Genomic DNA, 15,502 nt, shown 5'->3' on the forward strand with positions numbered 1-15,502 from the left:
CAAAAATCAAGAAATTTTCTGTCCAAAAATGATGCAGAAAAATTAATCCATGCTTTTGTTACTTCTAGGTTTAGACTACTGCAATGCTCTACTTTCCGGCTACCCGGATAAAGCACTAAATAAACTTCAGTTAGTGCTAAATTACGGCTGCTAGAATCCTGACTAGAACCAAGAAATTTGATCATATTACTCCAGTGCTAGCTTCCCTACACTGGCTTCCTGTTAAGGCAAGGGCTGATTTCCAAGGTTTTACTGTTAACCTATAAAGCGTTACATGGGCTTGCTCCTACCTATCTTCCGAGTTGGTCCTGCCGTACATACCTACACGTACGCTACGGTCACAAGACGCAGGCCTCCTAATTGTCCCCTAGAATTTCTAAGCAACAGCTGGAGGCAGGCTTTCTCCTATAGATCTCCATTTTTATGGATGGCCTGCCTACCCATGTGGAGAGACCGCAGACTCGTCTCAACCTTTAAGTCTTTACTGAAGACTTATCTCTTCAGTAGGTCATATGAATGAGTGTAAGTCTGGCCAGGAGTGTGAAGGTGAAGCGGAAAGGCTCTGGAGCAACGAACCGCCCTTGCTGTCTCTGCCTGGCCAGGTCCCCTCTCTCCACTGGGATTCTCTGCCTCTAACCTATTACAGGGGCTGAGTCACTGGCTTACTGGTGCTCTTCATGCCGTCCCTAGGAGGGGTGCGTCACTTGAGTGGTTGAGTTACTGACATGATCTTCCTGTCTGGTTGTGGGCTATACTCGGCCTTTGTCTCAAGGATTGTAAGTTGGTGGTTGAAATATCCCTCTAGTGGTGCGGGGGCTTGTGCTTTGGCAAAGTGGGTGGGTTATATCCTTCCTGTTTGGCCCTGTCCGGGGGTATCATCGGATGGGGCCACAGTGTCTCCTGACCCCTCCTGTCTCAGCCTCCAGTATTTATGCTGCAGTAGTTTATGTGTCGGGGGGCTAGGGTCAGTTGGTTATATCTGGAGTACTTCTCCTGTCTTATCCAGTGTCCTGTGTGAATTTAAGTATGCTCTCTCTAATTCTCTCCTTCTCTCTTTCTTTTCTCTCTCTCGGAGGACCTGAGCCCTAGGACCATGTGTCAGGACTACCGGGCATGATGACTCCTTGCTGTCCCCAGTCCACCTGGCCTTGCTGCTGTTCCAGTTTCAACAGTTCTGCCTGCGGTTATGGATGGGTTTCTGTACAGCACTTAGAGATATTAGCTGATGTACGAAGGGCTATATAAAATAAACTTGATTTGATGACATCATGGTATAATAGGCTAGTCTATATGACAGCATGGTATAACAGGCTAGTCTATATGACATCATGGTATAATAGGCTAGTCTATATGACATCATGGTATAATAGGCTAGTCTATATGACATCATGGTATAACAGCCTAGTCTATATGACATCATGGTATAATAGGCTAATCTATATGACATCATGGTATAATAGGCTAGTCTATATGACATCATGGTACAATAGGCTAGTCTATATGACAACATGGTATAATAGGCTAGTCTATGTGACATCATGGTATAATAAGCTAGTCTATATGACATCATGGTACAATAGGCTAGTCTATATGACATCATGGTACAATAGCCTAGTCTATATGACATCATGGTACAATAGGCTAGTCTATATGACATAATGGTACAATAGGCTAGTCTATATGAGTATAGAATTGGGATTCATTGAACAATGAATGAACCTTAACTGAAAACATAGGGGGAAAAACCTTATTCACACCTGGCTACTAAACTATAGGAATTGACTCAAGTATGAATGTATTTCGCTTGGCTTTCATACACTAGTTAATGTAAAAAAAAAAATGCTACTATATAATAGAACTGGGCACATTATTTTGCTTTGTCAAAGGTCACAGTTATTTCCTCACTACATATACTGTAGTACCCAAGGCAGCGTCTCATGCGACTTTGTGTAATGTGATCTGTAGGCAGATGGGCTGAGTGGGTGTAGGGTGAAGTTGCCCCCTAGACGTTGATCTTGGGTCAGGTTTGCATTTTCCACAACTAATGGTTAAAGTTAGGATTGGGGAGGGGAAGCTGATCCTAAATCTGTATCTTCACCACAGAGTGGGGCTGAGGGTGAAAGACAGGCGCTGACAATCGGAACCTCCAGAAGGGGAATGAATGAACCCACAGTGAGCTGCTTCCACACTGCGTGAGGACAGACGACTGGGCTGAGGAGAGGATCATATCCTGGTTAAATATTTAGCCCAGGCAATCCACTACCTACTACTCTCACCTAATCTACAATCCTCCACTGCTAGCTCAAGCATAAAGTACGCTACTACCTGCCATAAGCCGCGAGCGGATCGGGCAACGGAGCGCCGACGGGCAAGGGAGGGTAAGGCAGACTATAATAAGCCGGCCATGATATGAAAGTGTAGGAAAGAGCAGGAAACAAGCAGAGAACTGTAGTGGACAAAGGAGGAGGCGCCAAATAAGAGTGAGAATGGAGGAGAGACGGAGGAGAAGAGACCGGAAGAAGAGAAGAAGAGAGAAGAGAGACGAAGAGGAGAGAGGAGAGGAAGACGAGAGAGAGAAAAGAAGGCAGATGAGAGAGCAAGATAGAGACGAAAGAGATCGAGCAGAGAGAGGCGAAAGAAAAAGAGCGGCGGGAACCAACAGACAAATAGGTGTATGTCAAGGGGAGGCGAGAGTGGCAGAGCGAAGGCCAGTGTTTATAGCCTAAGCCTAAGTACTCATGATAACATTTATCTCACAAGCCACTATAGAGCAAGCCACCTCTCCAGTTCACTGATGATAACATTTCTTGCTTATACCATGATATGACTAGCAGTTGCTGCCAATTGAAAGCCCATCACTACCCATCAAGCACCCACCAGCACAGGAACTGTCCGCCGTGGTTCCAACACCGTTTCACACACACACACCACACACACACGCACACACACACAACACACACACACACACACACACACACACACACACCACACACCACACACACACACACACACACACACACACCACACTACACAACAGACACACACGACACACACATCACAACAACACCACACACACACACACACACACATGCACACACACATACACACAATTTAAGCTACCACGGGGAGAACCTCTGCAGTGGGGTAGATAAGATTGGGGGAGAGTGGATTAATAAAAACATGTTGGTGTTGAGGGAGGGTAGGGCCAGGGGAGCAGGGGAGAATCCCCCAAATACAGATCACATTTCTGGGTAGAAAATCCCACCCGGCAGCCCCCTGGTTCACCTGCAGTCAACAAACACTCGCTGGATAACTAGGACATCATCATCAGCCAGACAGCAACAGCAGCACCCAGTCATAATAGTAGAGCAATTCAACAGAACATCACAACAATGCAACAATCTTACAGCATGTGCTTACCTTGAAACTGTGTGAATTTGATCGTGCCCATCCGTTCTCCGTTCCTGAACATGACTTGGCCCTGGATAGAAAAATAATTCAAAACACATTTAGAACATTTGGAAATGAAAACTTCTGAGGTCTCAATGCAGAATACAATGCAATTCTTACATTGTCCATATCAGCTACCAAGTTGAAACTGAACATTGTTGGTCCTTATTTAACCAGCAATTCCATCTGAATTGTTCACCATCTTCAAGGCACATCAAGTCCCTTGATTAAATTGACAACGATGGGCAACAGCAGATGCAGAGGAAGCAGTAGAGACAGATGATGAAAATAAGCTTGATTTAATTAGAGTTTTCTTGACATTGGCACATTAACAGATTTGTGTGAACAAAGAGGTGGTCTGGCACTGATCTTCTTATTGGATTAGAAGTCTACAAAAATGTATATTTTTAATATGAGGTAAACAAAATGATTGGTCAGCAGATTCATTTCCTGATATCCTTATAATCAAAGGAGTGTCAGATTCCTGTCTGATTCCGTAAGGCCCTATCACACATCTTCTTTAGAGGGGCTTTTAAAACACATTTCGTAAGTGGAAATCTCACCATTGGCTACTGAACAGACATCAATAGTCGGTACTACTACCATTAAAACCTCGACATGTCTTTGATGTCAACCCTGATGAAAGCAACTGGATACGAATGACACTCCACATAGATCATCACTGATATTCCAAAAAACAACAATCAAGGCCAAATAAAATCATCAATTATATTCAGATATTTTCTGGGGGGAAAAGTCTGTCAACTAACACATTGCCTTTCCTCCCTTATCCCTCCTTATCCATCAACACTGACCAATTAATTCGTCCAGCCATCTGCCCATAGAACTCCTTAATTACAAATTTAGCTGGATCTGGGATTATTGGCGGCTATGGAAAAAAACAGGTGAACGAGAGAGAGAGAGAGTTAACATGGAGCTGATTAAAGCAGCACTGGCAGAGAGATGGGAAGGGAGGAAGGCGACAGACTGAAGGACTAATTTTGTCTCAAAAACACGCAGATGCTTTGAAGTCAGTCGCTGGGCGGGTTTCCACCCTCTGATTGGTTCCCTGTCTTTGTACGGCATATGTGATTGTGACAGAGTGTCTGTCTGTGTGAGCGAGGAAGAGAGCTAGCTAAAGTGACTGCCTTCACAGACCAGGATAACTGTGGTTGGATGGTGCTAAGAGTTGTCTGTTATTGTATGGAATTTAAAGGCCCAGTGCAGTCATACTTCTGTTTTGCCTGTGTTTTATATCTTATTGTACAACAGCTGATGAAACTAACACTGTAAAAGTGTGAAAACATTTGATCAGTGTTATTTCCTGATAGTTGCTGGTTGAAAACATCATCTACACAGGACCTTCTAATCAGCAGGTTTGCATGGGGGGGAGTTTCGGCTTTCCATGGTGACATCATCATGCGGCAAATTGGTTATTAAACCAATACGAAGGAGAGTTCCAAACCTCTTTGCCAATAACAGCTAGTTTTCAGTTTTCCCATCCCTACCCAGACCACTCTCAGACAATCCTAGCAAAATTCTTGCTTGAGAAATAGTGTTTTACTAAAAAGCCATTTTTGCCGATTTTACTGGAAATCTGTTACAGTGAGGTACTTAATTATTACCCAGAAATTATTTGATATGAATATAAAAATGGCTGCATTGGACCTTTAAGACGTGACTGAAAGTGTAATCTCAGACAGTGCGCTACCTACATGTAACTGTCAAAATAAAGAAAACAAGTCAGTAAATGAGGGATACATAATATATTGAAAGCAGGTGCTTCCTGAGTTTATTAAGCAATAAACATTCCATCATGCTTAGGGTCATGTATAAATATGCCCTGGTTAAGTACGTGTGTGTGTGGGAGTGAAGTGCACTTGAAAGTAGTGTTTACTATAGAATATGAGTAAACTATGTGCAGAGCCTGTGGTCTAGCGGTAACGCACCCAACTCCTCCGAGGACCGGGGTTCAAAAAAATATCCACAAAAACATATAGAAAACAAATATATGTCAGTATGCACAATCAATACTGGATGTTTTATTTCTAATCTGGAGGGTCTTGATATTCATATTTCACTAATTGCAGATAAATAAAATTATGTTAATAGTTATAATTATTTCTGTTCAAATGTCCCTCCCACATTCTCCTGGAGCTCTGGTTGAGCTGGGGGAGGGAGGGAGTTGACCCAGACTAACAGCTCTCTCTGGGACTCAGACGCCCAGCCTGTCCTTGTTGATGAGGGTGGTATCACTGTGTTTGTGGACGTGAGATGGCGGTATCACTCTGCTACTTTGTTTCTGGAGGTGAGGAAAGGTAGGAACTGGAGAAGGAACAGATTTTCCCAGACAGAGGTTCTGGTTGTGGGCTGCAGGTGTGAAAGGAGGGGGTTCCCAGGAGGTCTGGTGGGGGAGCACAGCAGCCAGAGGTGATGAAATTAGGTCGCATACACACACACCTCTCTGTGTCCGCCTGTAAGGACTCACTGCCCTCAGGCTGTGACACCAGCCATAGAGACACTGAGACCAATACACTGGTACAGTAGTGGCAGAACAGGCCACTGGAATCTCAATCACTCTAGATTTATTTGTTAAAGGTATAGCTCTTCATCGCATAATCACAGCATATTGTACTGAGAACTGTGCGTGTAACACTGCTTATGCTACTGATTAGACCTGTACACACACTGATCTGGCCATGCCTATCTAGCATCACTGGGTGCGTGCAAATAGCACCCTATTCCCTATATAGTGAACTACTTTTGACCAGGGCCCCTATGGTCCTTATCCTATAGGTCCTTCCTTCTGGAAACAAAGCTTGTATTATAAGGAGGACGGGATCCACCCAAATCATTTGGGTTTCTGGATCCTTTCACAGAATTATAAGGCTGTGTTGAGACAATGACTTATCAATGACCCAAGCACAGCTCATTTAATCTCTACCATTGTGTCGCTGAGTTGTTATAATGCTTCAGCAAATGTACATTATCCCAGGGGCGTTGAAAGACACAATGTTAGTAACCTAATGTATGTCCCTCTTACTGCCCTGAATGCCTCTATTGATCCTACAGCTATTGTATGCAGTAATCATATGCATATGAACCAGTGTAACACTGTTAGCACTGAGGTGGTGTGCCCTACTAGGAAGTCCACTGTGTACAACTCATCCTGCACTAATTTAAAAAAGCATGTCTGGCTCTGCTAACCTTCCCAGTAAAGCAATAAAAACAATCAAGCATCCCAGAAAAGTGTTAAAAATAGCCCACATTAACATATGTAGCTTAAGAAACAAGGTTCATAAAATCATAAATTGGCTAGTAACAGGTGACACTCGTGTTCTAAAAATCTCTGAAACTCACATAGATAATACCTATGAAGATACAGCGGTAGCAATACACAGTTATAAGATTTATAGAAAAATCTGAAATGCCAAAGGTGGAGGTTTGGCCCATTGGCTCAGAACAGGGCAGCACGGCTGGCCCTTGGATGTACACAGAGAGCTAACATTAATAATATGCATGTCAATCTCTCCAGGCTCAAAGTGGAGGAGAGGTTGAGCTCATCACTACTTGTATTTGTGAGAGTTATTGACATACACGAAGCTGTCTGTTTGAACAACTGGCACACAGCTCGGACACCCACGCATACCCCACAAGACATGCTACCAGAGGTCTCTTCACAGTCCCCAAATCCAAAACAGACGATGGGAGGTGCACAGTACTACATAGAGCCATGACTACATGGAACTCAATTCATCATCAAGTAACTCATGCCAGCCGTAAAATTAGATGTAAAAAACAGATACAAATACACCTTATGGAACACATGCATACAGACACACGATAACATAAACACTATACACACATGGATGTTGTGTTATAGATATGTGGTAGTAGAGTAGAGGCCTGAGGGCACACACTTAATGTTGTGAAATCTGATATGAATGTTTTTAAAATGACCCCCTAATGGGGATCCATAATAAATACAAATAGAAAAAGTAATGCACTACACAGGCCAAAGGGTACTACTTGAGATCAGAACCACTGTCTCCTCGGTTTCCTCTTCCCTCCAGGCAATAGATGAAGAGGAGGAATTCCACTGTACATGTTCATCTGTGCTGCTAACAGCCCCGGCCAAGCCCTGGAGGCTTCTCTGAGCTAATGTTTGACTTCCTCTATTGCTCTGCCACTAGACTAGATCAATAGCAGGCAGCACCCAGAGAACACATCAGAATGCCATGTGGATGGCCGAGTTTTAACCTGACACAAACACACACACAATCATTTTACACACACACACACACACACACAATGCAACACACACACACGCACACACCACACACACACACACACACACACACACACACACACACACACACACACACACACACACACACACACACACACACACACACACACACACACACACACACACACACACACACACACACACACACACACACACACACACGCATGAAACACATACACACACAATCAGTGTACACACACAATCAGTGTGCACGCACAGGCATACACGATGCGCACACACACACAGACACACAAACACACACAAGCCCCACTATGTTCACTATGTAGGGTTAGGAGGAGGGGAGAGGGTGAACGTACAGAAAGGAGTTTGGTTTTAGTGTGAAACTGACCGGCCAAACTAGTACCACTTTTGTTCACGCTGGGGAAGTTATGGCAGTGAGACGGTGGCTCTCCATGTGGGTGTAGGACATGGGTGAGTGTGTGTGGGTGGAAAGCCAGAGCCACGATGGGTATTGGGTATAGTGTGTGTGTCATCACGATTCCTGTAATGGAAATACACACCTATATGCTGACGCTTCATAAAGGCACATTAACAAACCAATTGTATTCTTGATCTGATATGGCACTTAAATACACACAAATAACAAGCTCTTTTAAACCTCGTTCCATGTACTGTAATCCCTGTACAGTTATCAGAAGGACACAATCATAGTGGTGGAAAATAGTAATACATTACATTACATTTTACATTTAAGTCATTTAGCAGACGCTCTTATCCAGAGCGACTTACAAATTGTGCATTCACCTTATGATATCCAGTGGAACAACCACTTTACAATAGTGCATCTAACTCTTTTAAGGGGGGGGGTTAGAAAATACTTTATCCTATCCTAGTATTCCTTAAAGAGGTGGGGTTTCAGTGTCTCCGGAAGGTGGTGATTGACTCCGCTGACCTGGCGTCGTGAGGGAGTTTGTTCCACCATTTGGCCAGAGCAGCCAACAGTTTTGACTGGCTGGAGCGGGAACTGTACTTCCTCAGAGGTAGGGAGCGAGCAGGCCAAGTGGATGAACGCAGTGCCCTTGTTTGGTGTAGGGCCTGATCAGAGCCTGAAGGTACGGAGGTGCCGTTCCCCTCACAGCTCCGTAGCAAGCACCATGGTCTTGTAACGGATGCGAGCTTCAACTGGAAGCCAGTGGAGAGAGCGAGGACGGGTGACGTGAGAGAACTTGGGAAAGTTGAACACCAGACGGGCTGCGGCGTTCTGGATGAGTTGTAGGGGTTTAATGGCACAGGCAGGGAGCCCAGCCAACAGCGAGTTGCAGTAATCCAGACGGGAGATGACAAGTGCCTGGATTAGGACCTGCGCCGCTTCCTGCGTGAGGCAGGGTCGTACTCTGCGAATGTTTGTAGAGCATGAACCTACAGGAACGGGTCACCGCCTTTGATGTTAGTTGAGAACGACAGGGTGTTGTCCAGGATCACGCCAAGGTTCTTAGCACTCTGAGGACACAATGGAGTTGTCAACCGTGATGGCGAGATCATGAACGGGCAGTCCTTCCCCGGGAGGAAGAGCAGCTCCGTCTTGCCGAGGTTCAGCTTGAGGTGGTGATCCGTCATCCACACTGATATGTCTTGCCAGACATGCAGAGATGCGATTCACCACCTGGTTATCAGAGGGGGAAAGGAGAAGATTAATTGTGTGTCGTCTGCATAGCAATGATAGGAGAGACCATGTGAGGATATGACAGAGCCAAGTGACTTGGTGTATAGCGAGAATAGGAGAGGGCCTAGAACAGAGCCCTGGGGGATACCAGTGGTGAGAGCACTGTGTCGGAGACAGATTCTCGCCACGCCACCTGGTAGGAGCGACCTGTCAGTAGGACGCAATCCAAGCGTGGGCCGCGCCGGAGATGCCCAGCTCGGAGAGGGTGGAGAGGAGGATTGATGGTTCACAGTATCAAAGGCAGCCGATAGTTCTAGAAGGATGAGCAGAGGAGAGAGAGTTAGCTTTAGCAGTGCGGAGCGCCTCCACAGAGAAGACAGAGCTCAGGTGAATGACTAGTTTGAAACCTGACTGATTGGATCAAGAAGGTCATTCGAGAGAGATAGAGGAAGGCCAGACGCAGTTGGCCAAGAGTTTTGAGAGAAAAGAAAGAGATGCGAGTTGTACATTCGTTGAAACGGTCGAGGGTCAGAGGTGGCAGAAGGTGGCAAACTCATCGCGGCCAAAGGAAACGGCATCAGCAGCTCCTAAGTCGGTTCAAGATGACGGAAGTGAAACAGGATGATAAGGAGAAGGTCTCCGGAAAATGTCTGGAAGAAGAGAGATGATGGGCAAAGCGGGCAGGTGTTGTGGCGCAGCCGGCCCACAAGACGCAAAATTTCATCTGGAGAGAGAGGGGAGAAAGAGGTCAAAGCACAGGAGGTGTGAGCAGAACCAGCGGTTGTCGTTTGACTTAGCAACACGAGATCGGATGTCGTCGACCTTCTTTTCAAAATGGTTGACGAAGTCATCAGCAGAGAGGAGGAGGGAGAGGAGGAGGAGGATTCAGGAGGAGGGAGAAGAGTGGCAAAGAGCTTCCTTAGCGTTAGAGGCAGATGCTTGTGAATTTAGAGTGGTAAGAATTGGCTTTAGCAGAGAGACAGAAGAGGAGAATGTAGAGAGGAGGGAGTGAAAGGATGCCAGGTCCGCAGGAGGAGTTTTCCTCCATTTCCGCTCGGCTGCCCGGAGCCCGGTTCTGTCAGCTCGCAATGAGTCGTCGACCACGGAGCAGGAGGGAGGAACGAGCGCCTGGAGGATAGGGACATAGAGAGTCAAAGGATGCAGAAAAGGAGGAGAGAGTGAGGAGGGCCAGAATCAGGAGATAGGTTGGAGAAAGTGTTGAAGAAGGGAAGAGATGATAGGATGGAAGAGAGAGAGATAGCGGGGGAGAGAGAGCGAAGGTTGGGACGGCGCGGATACCATCCGAGTAGGGCAGTGTGGGAGTGTTGGATGAGAGCCGAGGGAAAGGATACAAGGGAGTGGTCGGAGACTTGGAGGCGGGTTCATATGAGATAGGGAAGAACAGCATCTAGTAAAGATGAGGTCAAGCGTATTGCCTGCCTTTGAGTAGGGGGGGAAGGGAGGGGTGAGTCAAAAGAGGAGAGAGTGGAAAGAAGGAGGCAGAGAGGAATGAGTCAAAGGTAGACGTGGGAGGTTAAAATCACCCAGAACTGTGAGAGGTGACCATCCTCAGGAAAGGAACTTATCAGGGCGTCAAGCTCATGATGAAACTCTCCAAGGGGGAACCTGAGGGCGATATAAATGATAAGGATGTAAGCTTGAAAGGCGCTGGTAACGTGTGACAGCATGGAATTCAAAGAGGCGATAGACAGATGGTCAGGGAGAAAAGAGAGAATGTCCACTTTGAGAGGATGAGATCCAGTGCCACCACCCGCTGACCAAAGCTTCGGGTGGTGTGAGAACACGTGGCAGACGAGGAGAGAGCAAGTAGAGTAGCAGTGTTATCAGTGGTAATCCATGTTTCGTCAGTGCCAAGAAGTCGAGGGACTGGAGGGAAGCATAGGCTGAGATGAACTCTGCCTTGTTGGCCGCAGATCGCAGTTCCAGAGGCTGCCTGAGACCCTGGAACTCCACGTGGTCGTGCGCGCGGGGACCACCATTAGAGTTAGCAGCGGCCACGCGGTCGTGAAGCCTTTGTATGTTGTGCAGAGAGGAGAGAACAGGGACTAGACAGACACATAGTTGACAGGCTAAGCTACGCTAATGCAAGGAGATTGAATGACAAGTGGACTACACGTCTCGAATGTTCAGAAAGTTAAGCTTACGTTGCAAAAAATCTTATTGACTAAAATGATATAGTACTGCTGGCTGTGTGAAATAGGCTACTAGCAGTGGCTGCGTTGTTGACTTTGTTTGAAAGTGACGCTAGAACTCTAACTGCTAGTACCTCGACAATTACTCTAGACTACACAATTATCTTGGATACAAAGACGGCTATGTAGCCAGCTAAGATCAAACAAATCAAACTGTTGTACTGTAATGAAATGAAATGTAATACTACCTGTAATACTACCTGTGGAGCAAAGCGGAATGCAACTACTCGCTCCAAACCAAACCGGAAGTGCGTATCGTAGAGGGAGAGGCAATAGAAGTGTTGTTTCTTGTATTATTGTCTTTTGTGTCTTTAGAGGACTGCTTCACCTTAATGTCCCCTTTCCCTTTTTTTCTGTCCTTATTTTGTCCCACTTTGTCCCTTCTTTGTCCCTTCTTCTCTTCTGCCCACATTACTCCACATTACATTACATTACTCCAGAGTATTAGCCTCTTATAGACCTGGAGCAACTGTTGTCAATTATTTTTCAAATACCACTTCAGGTATTTTTGTTAAACTTTTTTTTAAATTTTTAACAAGGTAAGTTGACTTGAGACCACATTCTCATTTACAGCAACAACCTGGGGAATAGTTACATGGGGATGACTAGGTGGCCATGATGGTATGAGGGCCAGATTGGGAATTTAGCCAGGATATCATAGTTAACATCCCTGCTCTTACAATAAGTGCTGTGGGCTCTTTTGTAACCACAGAGAGTCAGGACACCCGTTTAACATACCATCTGAAAGACAGCACCCTACACAGGGAAATGTCCCCAATCACTGCCACAGGGCATTGGGATGTTTTTCTAGACCAGATGAAAGAGTATCTCCTACTGGCCCTTCAACACTACTTACAACATCATCTGGTCTCCAATCCAGGGACCAACCAGGACCAACCCTGCTTAGCTTCTGAGGAAAGCCAGCAGTGGGATGCAGAGTGGTATGCGGCTGACATCACATTATGCAATACAGTGAATATGCAATGCAGCAATACAGTGCGCCTATTGTGCTGCTTTCTGAATAGATGGTAATAGTGGTGCTGTATGTTATCCCCCTGGAGACAAGCACGCACACAAACAGAGACACGCAGCTCAGGCAGCCACCCTGGCAGAAGGACCCCCAGGAAGATGAGGCTATCTGGGCTATCCATGTCATCCTCCCTGCCTCTGTTCTCCAGCAGCCTCCAGGGACTGGCCCACTGGCAGCCCACTTCACCCCAGAGACGCAGAGGGAACTGGGGGAGAGAGAGGTCACAGTGGGGTGGGGGTAACGGAGAGGCTCAGGAGGACTATGGTGTACTGTAATGCCCCAAGGGAGGTCAACCTTTTCTCCGCTCTCAATACTGGTTATGACACAATCTCTCTCTCTTTTCCACTCTACCTCTTCACCCAGCTCTCCTTCACTATTCCTCGTTCTCCCTCTATTTCTCCTACACTATTCCTCTTTCTCCCTCTATTTCTCCTACACTATTCCTCTTTCTCACTCTATTCTCCTTCAACTATTCCTTCTTCTCCTCTATTTCTCCTACACTTTCTCTTTCTCCTCTATTCTCTCTCATATTCCTCTTTCTCCCTCTATTTCTCCTCACTATTCCTCTTTCTCCTCTATTTCTCCTACACTATTCCTCTTTTCCCTCTATTTCTCCTTCACTATCCTCTTTCCCTCTATTCTCCTACACTATTCCTCTTTTCTCACTATTTCTCCTTCATTATTCCTCGCTTCTCCCTCTATTTCTCCTACACTATTCTCTTTCTCCCTCTTTATTTCTCCTTCACTATTCCCCTTCTCCCTCTATTTCTCCTACACTATTCCTCTTTCTCACTCTATTTCTCCTTCACTATTCCTCTTTCTCCTATATTTTCTCCTTCCTATTCCTCTTTCTTCTCTATTTCTCCTACACTATTCCTCTTTCTCACTCTATTTCTCTCACTATTCCTCTTTCTCCCTCTATTTCTCCTACACTTTCCTCTTTTCTCCCTCTTATCTTCCTCTTTCTCTCCTTTATTTTTCCTTTTTCTATTCCCTATCTACCCATCTCTCTCAGCCTGTGCCGTATCCTACCACCACACACACACACACACACACACAGCACCACACACAACACACACACACACACACCACCACACAACACACCACACACACACACACACACACACACACACAACACACACACACACACACACACCACACACACACACTCTTCTCTAACCACAATTTTACCTGAATCGCCACCGCTTTAACATGTATAAAAAAAAGTGTTTATTCAATATTTAGAGGGGGTTGTTATAGTAGTGGTGGATTGTGCTACTAGCTCTCACAGTCTCATGTCAGAATTAGATGTGCAGCCATTTTTCTGAAACATCAAAATTCTAATTTGTTCCAAAATTTCAATTTAGAAGGGTTTAAGGTTAAGAAGGGTTTAAGGTTAACTCCAAATTCGTAAGGTTAGGCATTCCATCTGAATGGTTAAGGTAAGGGTTAAGGTTTGGGTTAGGCTTAAAACTAAAATATAAAAAACAACTTTCTATCGCTGGATTTGAACTTGCAACCTTTAGAATCAGAGGCAGATTCTTACGCCCATCTATCATCCCCGTCCACAACACCAGACCAACTTGAAGGTAACAGCGCTCACTGTTGCCCCTAGTGGCCGGTTTCCACATCATCTCCCAACGTCCTCAGACATGGATGGATGTTTTTCACGCTCAACATTTTCCCATGTGTATCAAGAATGGTTCACCCCCCAAAGGACATCCAGCCAACTTGACACAACTGTGAGAAGATTTGGAGTCAACATGGGCCAGCATCCCTGTGGAACGCTTTTGACTTGTAGAGTCCATGCCCCGACGAATTGAGGCTGTTCTGAGGGCAAAGGGGGGGTGCAACTCAATATTACGAAGGTGTTCCTAATGTTTGGTATACTCAGTGTATATATTTTTGTTATTCATTATAATATTGTTAACAAATGTTCCCTAATGAATCACCATTACCCTTCCTTATGTCAAAGCAAGCCATGTCCCAGGCAGAATGGCCCATACAAACCAGGAGTCTATCTTCTGTTTCTGTAATTTGAGGCAGATTCATGATTAAGTACACCCTCTGGACAGGACACTAGTCTATCTCCTGTTTCTGTAATGTGAGGCAGATTAATGATTAATTCACCCTCTGGACAGGACACTAGCCTATCTCCTGTTTCTGTAATGTGAGGCAGATTAATGATTAAGTTCACCCTCTGGACAGGACACTAGCCTATCTCCTGTTTCTGTAACGTGAGGCAGATTAATGTCCAAGTACACTCTTATATCAGGAAAAGTCCACTGACTCACCGTGACGCCATAGAAGTTGGTTTCGTTCATGACGTCCAGCACCAGCTTGCCCACCTCCCGGTCGTCCACAGTGAAGTTGTGGTACATGTCCTGCCTCTCCTTGTGCTGCAGTAAATCCATGACGCGGGTCAGGGTCTTAGCTATTACCCAGATCCCGTCGTAGGCGAATCCGTGATACTTTGAGGGCTCCACTCCCTTCTGCTGCAGCTCTTTACTGTACTCCCTCTCATACTCCTTAGGTGTCTGGATGTAGAGAGAGAGAGGATAGTCATTTAATCAATATCCTACTTCTAAGGTATCAATGTAGGGAGGGGATCATCAATTAATCAACATCCTACTTCTAAGGTGTCAATCTAGGGGGGAAAAGGGGATAATCAATTAATCAATATCCTACTTCTTAGTTGTCTGAATGTAGGGAAAGATTTTAGATAGGGATGTGTCCCTAATGGCACCCTATCCCCTACATAGTGCACTACTTTTGACCAGAGCTGTTATGCTGGTGAATGAGGACCCAAAAGCGACGTAATAGTAACAGAGTCTTTATTCCAGTATTAAACAAATAATGATTCTCCTGGATATAAT

At 45.4% G+C, this 15,502-nt stretch overlaps 1 protein-coding gene across 1 annotated transcript in view; it reads right to left on the minus strand.

Annotated features, from left to right (window-relative positions):
- LOC112073128 (gamma-aminobutyric acid type B receptor subunit 2-like) overlaps positions 1-15,273 on the minus strand; it is a gene marked incomplete at its 5' end in the record, with an annotated part of 48,360 nt that extends 33,087 nt beyond the window's left edge. Inside the window, 3 exons of the mRNA XM_024140480.2 lie at positions 3,421-3,481; positions 14,921-15,163; positions 15,259-15,273. Coding sequence (XP_023996248.2) covers positions 3,421-3,481; positions 14,921-15,163; positions 15,259-15,273 — 319 coding nt within the window. The remainder of the gene's footprint in view (positions 1-3,420; positions 3,482-14,920; positions 15,164-15,258) is intronic.
- Between the last annotated feature and the right edge of the window lie 229 nt (positions 15,274-15,502).

The sequence above is a fragment of the Salvelinus sp. IW2-2015 genome, unplaced genomic scaffold (assembly GCF_002910315.2).
Source record: "Salvelinus sp. IW2-2015 unplaced genomic scaffold, ASM291031v2 Un_scaffold2160, whole genome shotgun sequence".
Lineage (NCBI taxonomy): Eukaryota > Metazoa > Chordata > Actinopteri > Salmoniformes > Salmonidae > Salvelinus > Salvelinus sp. IW2-2015.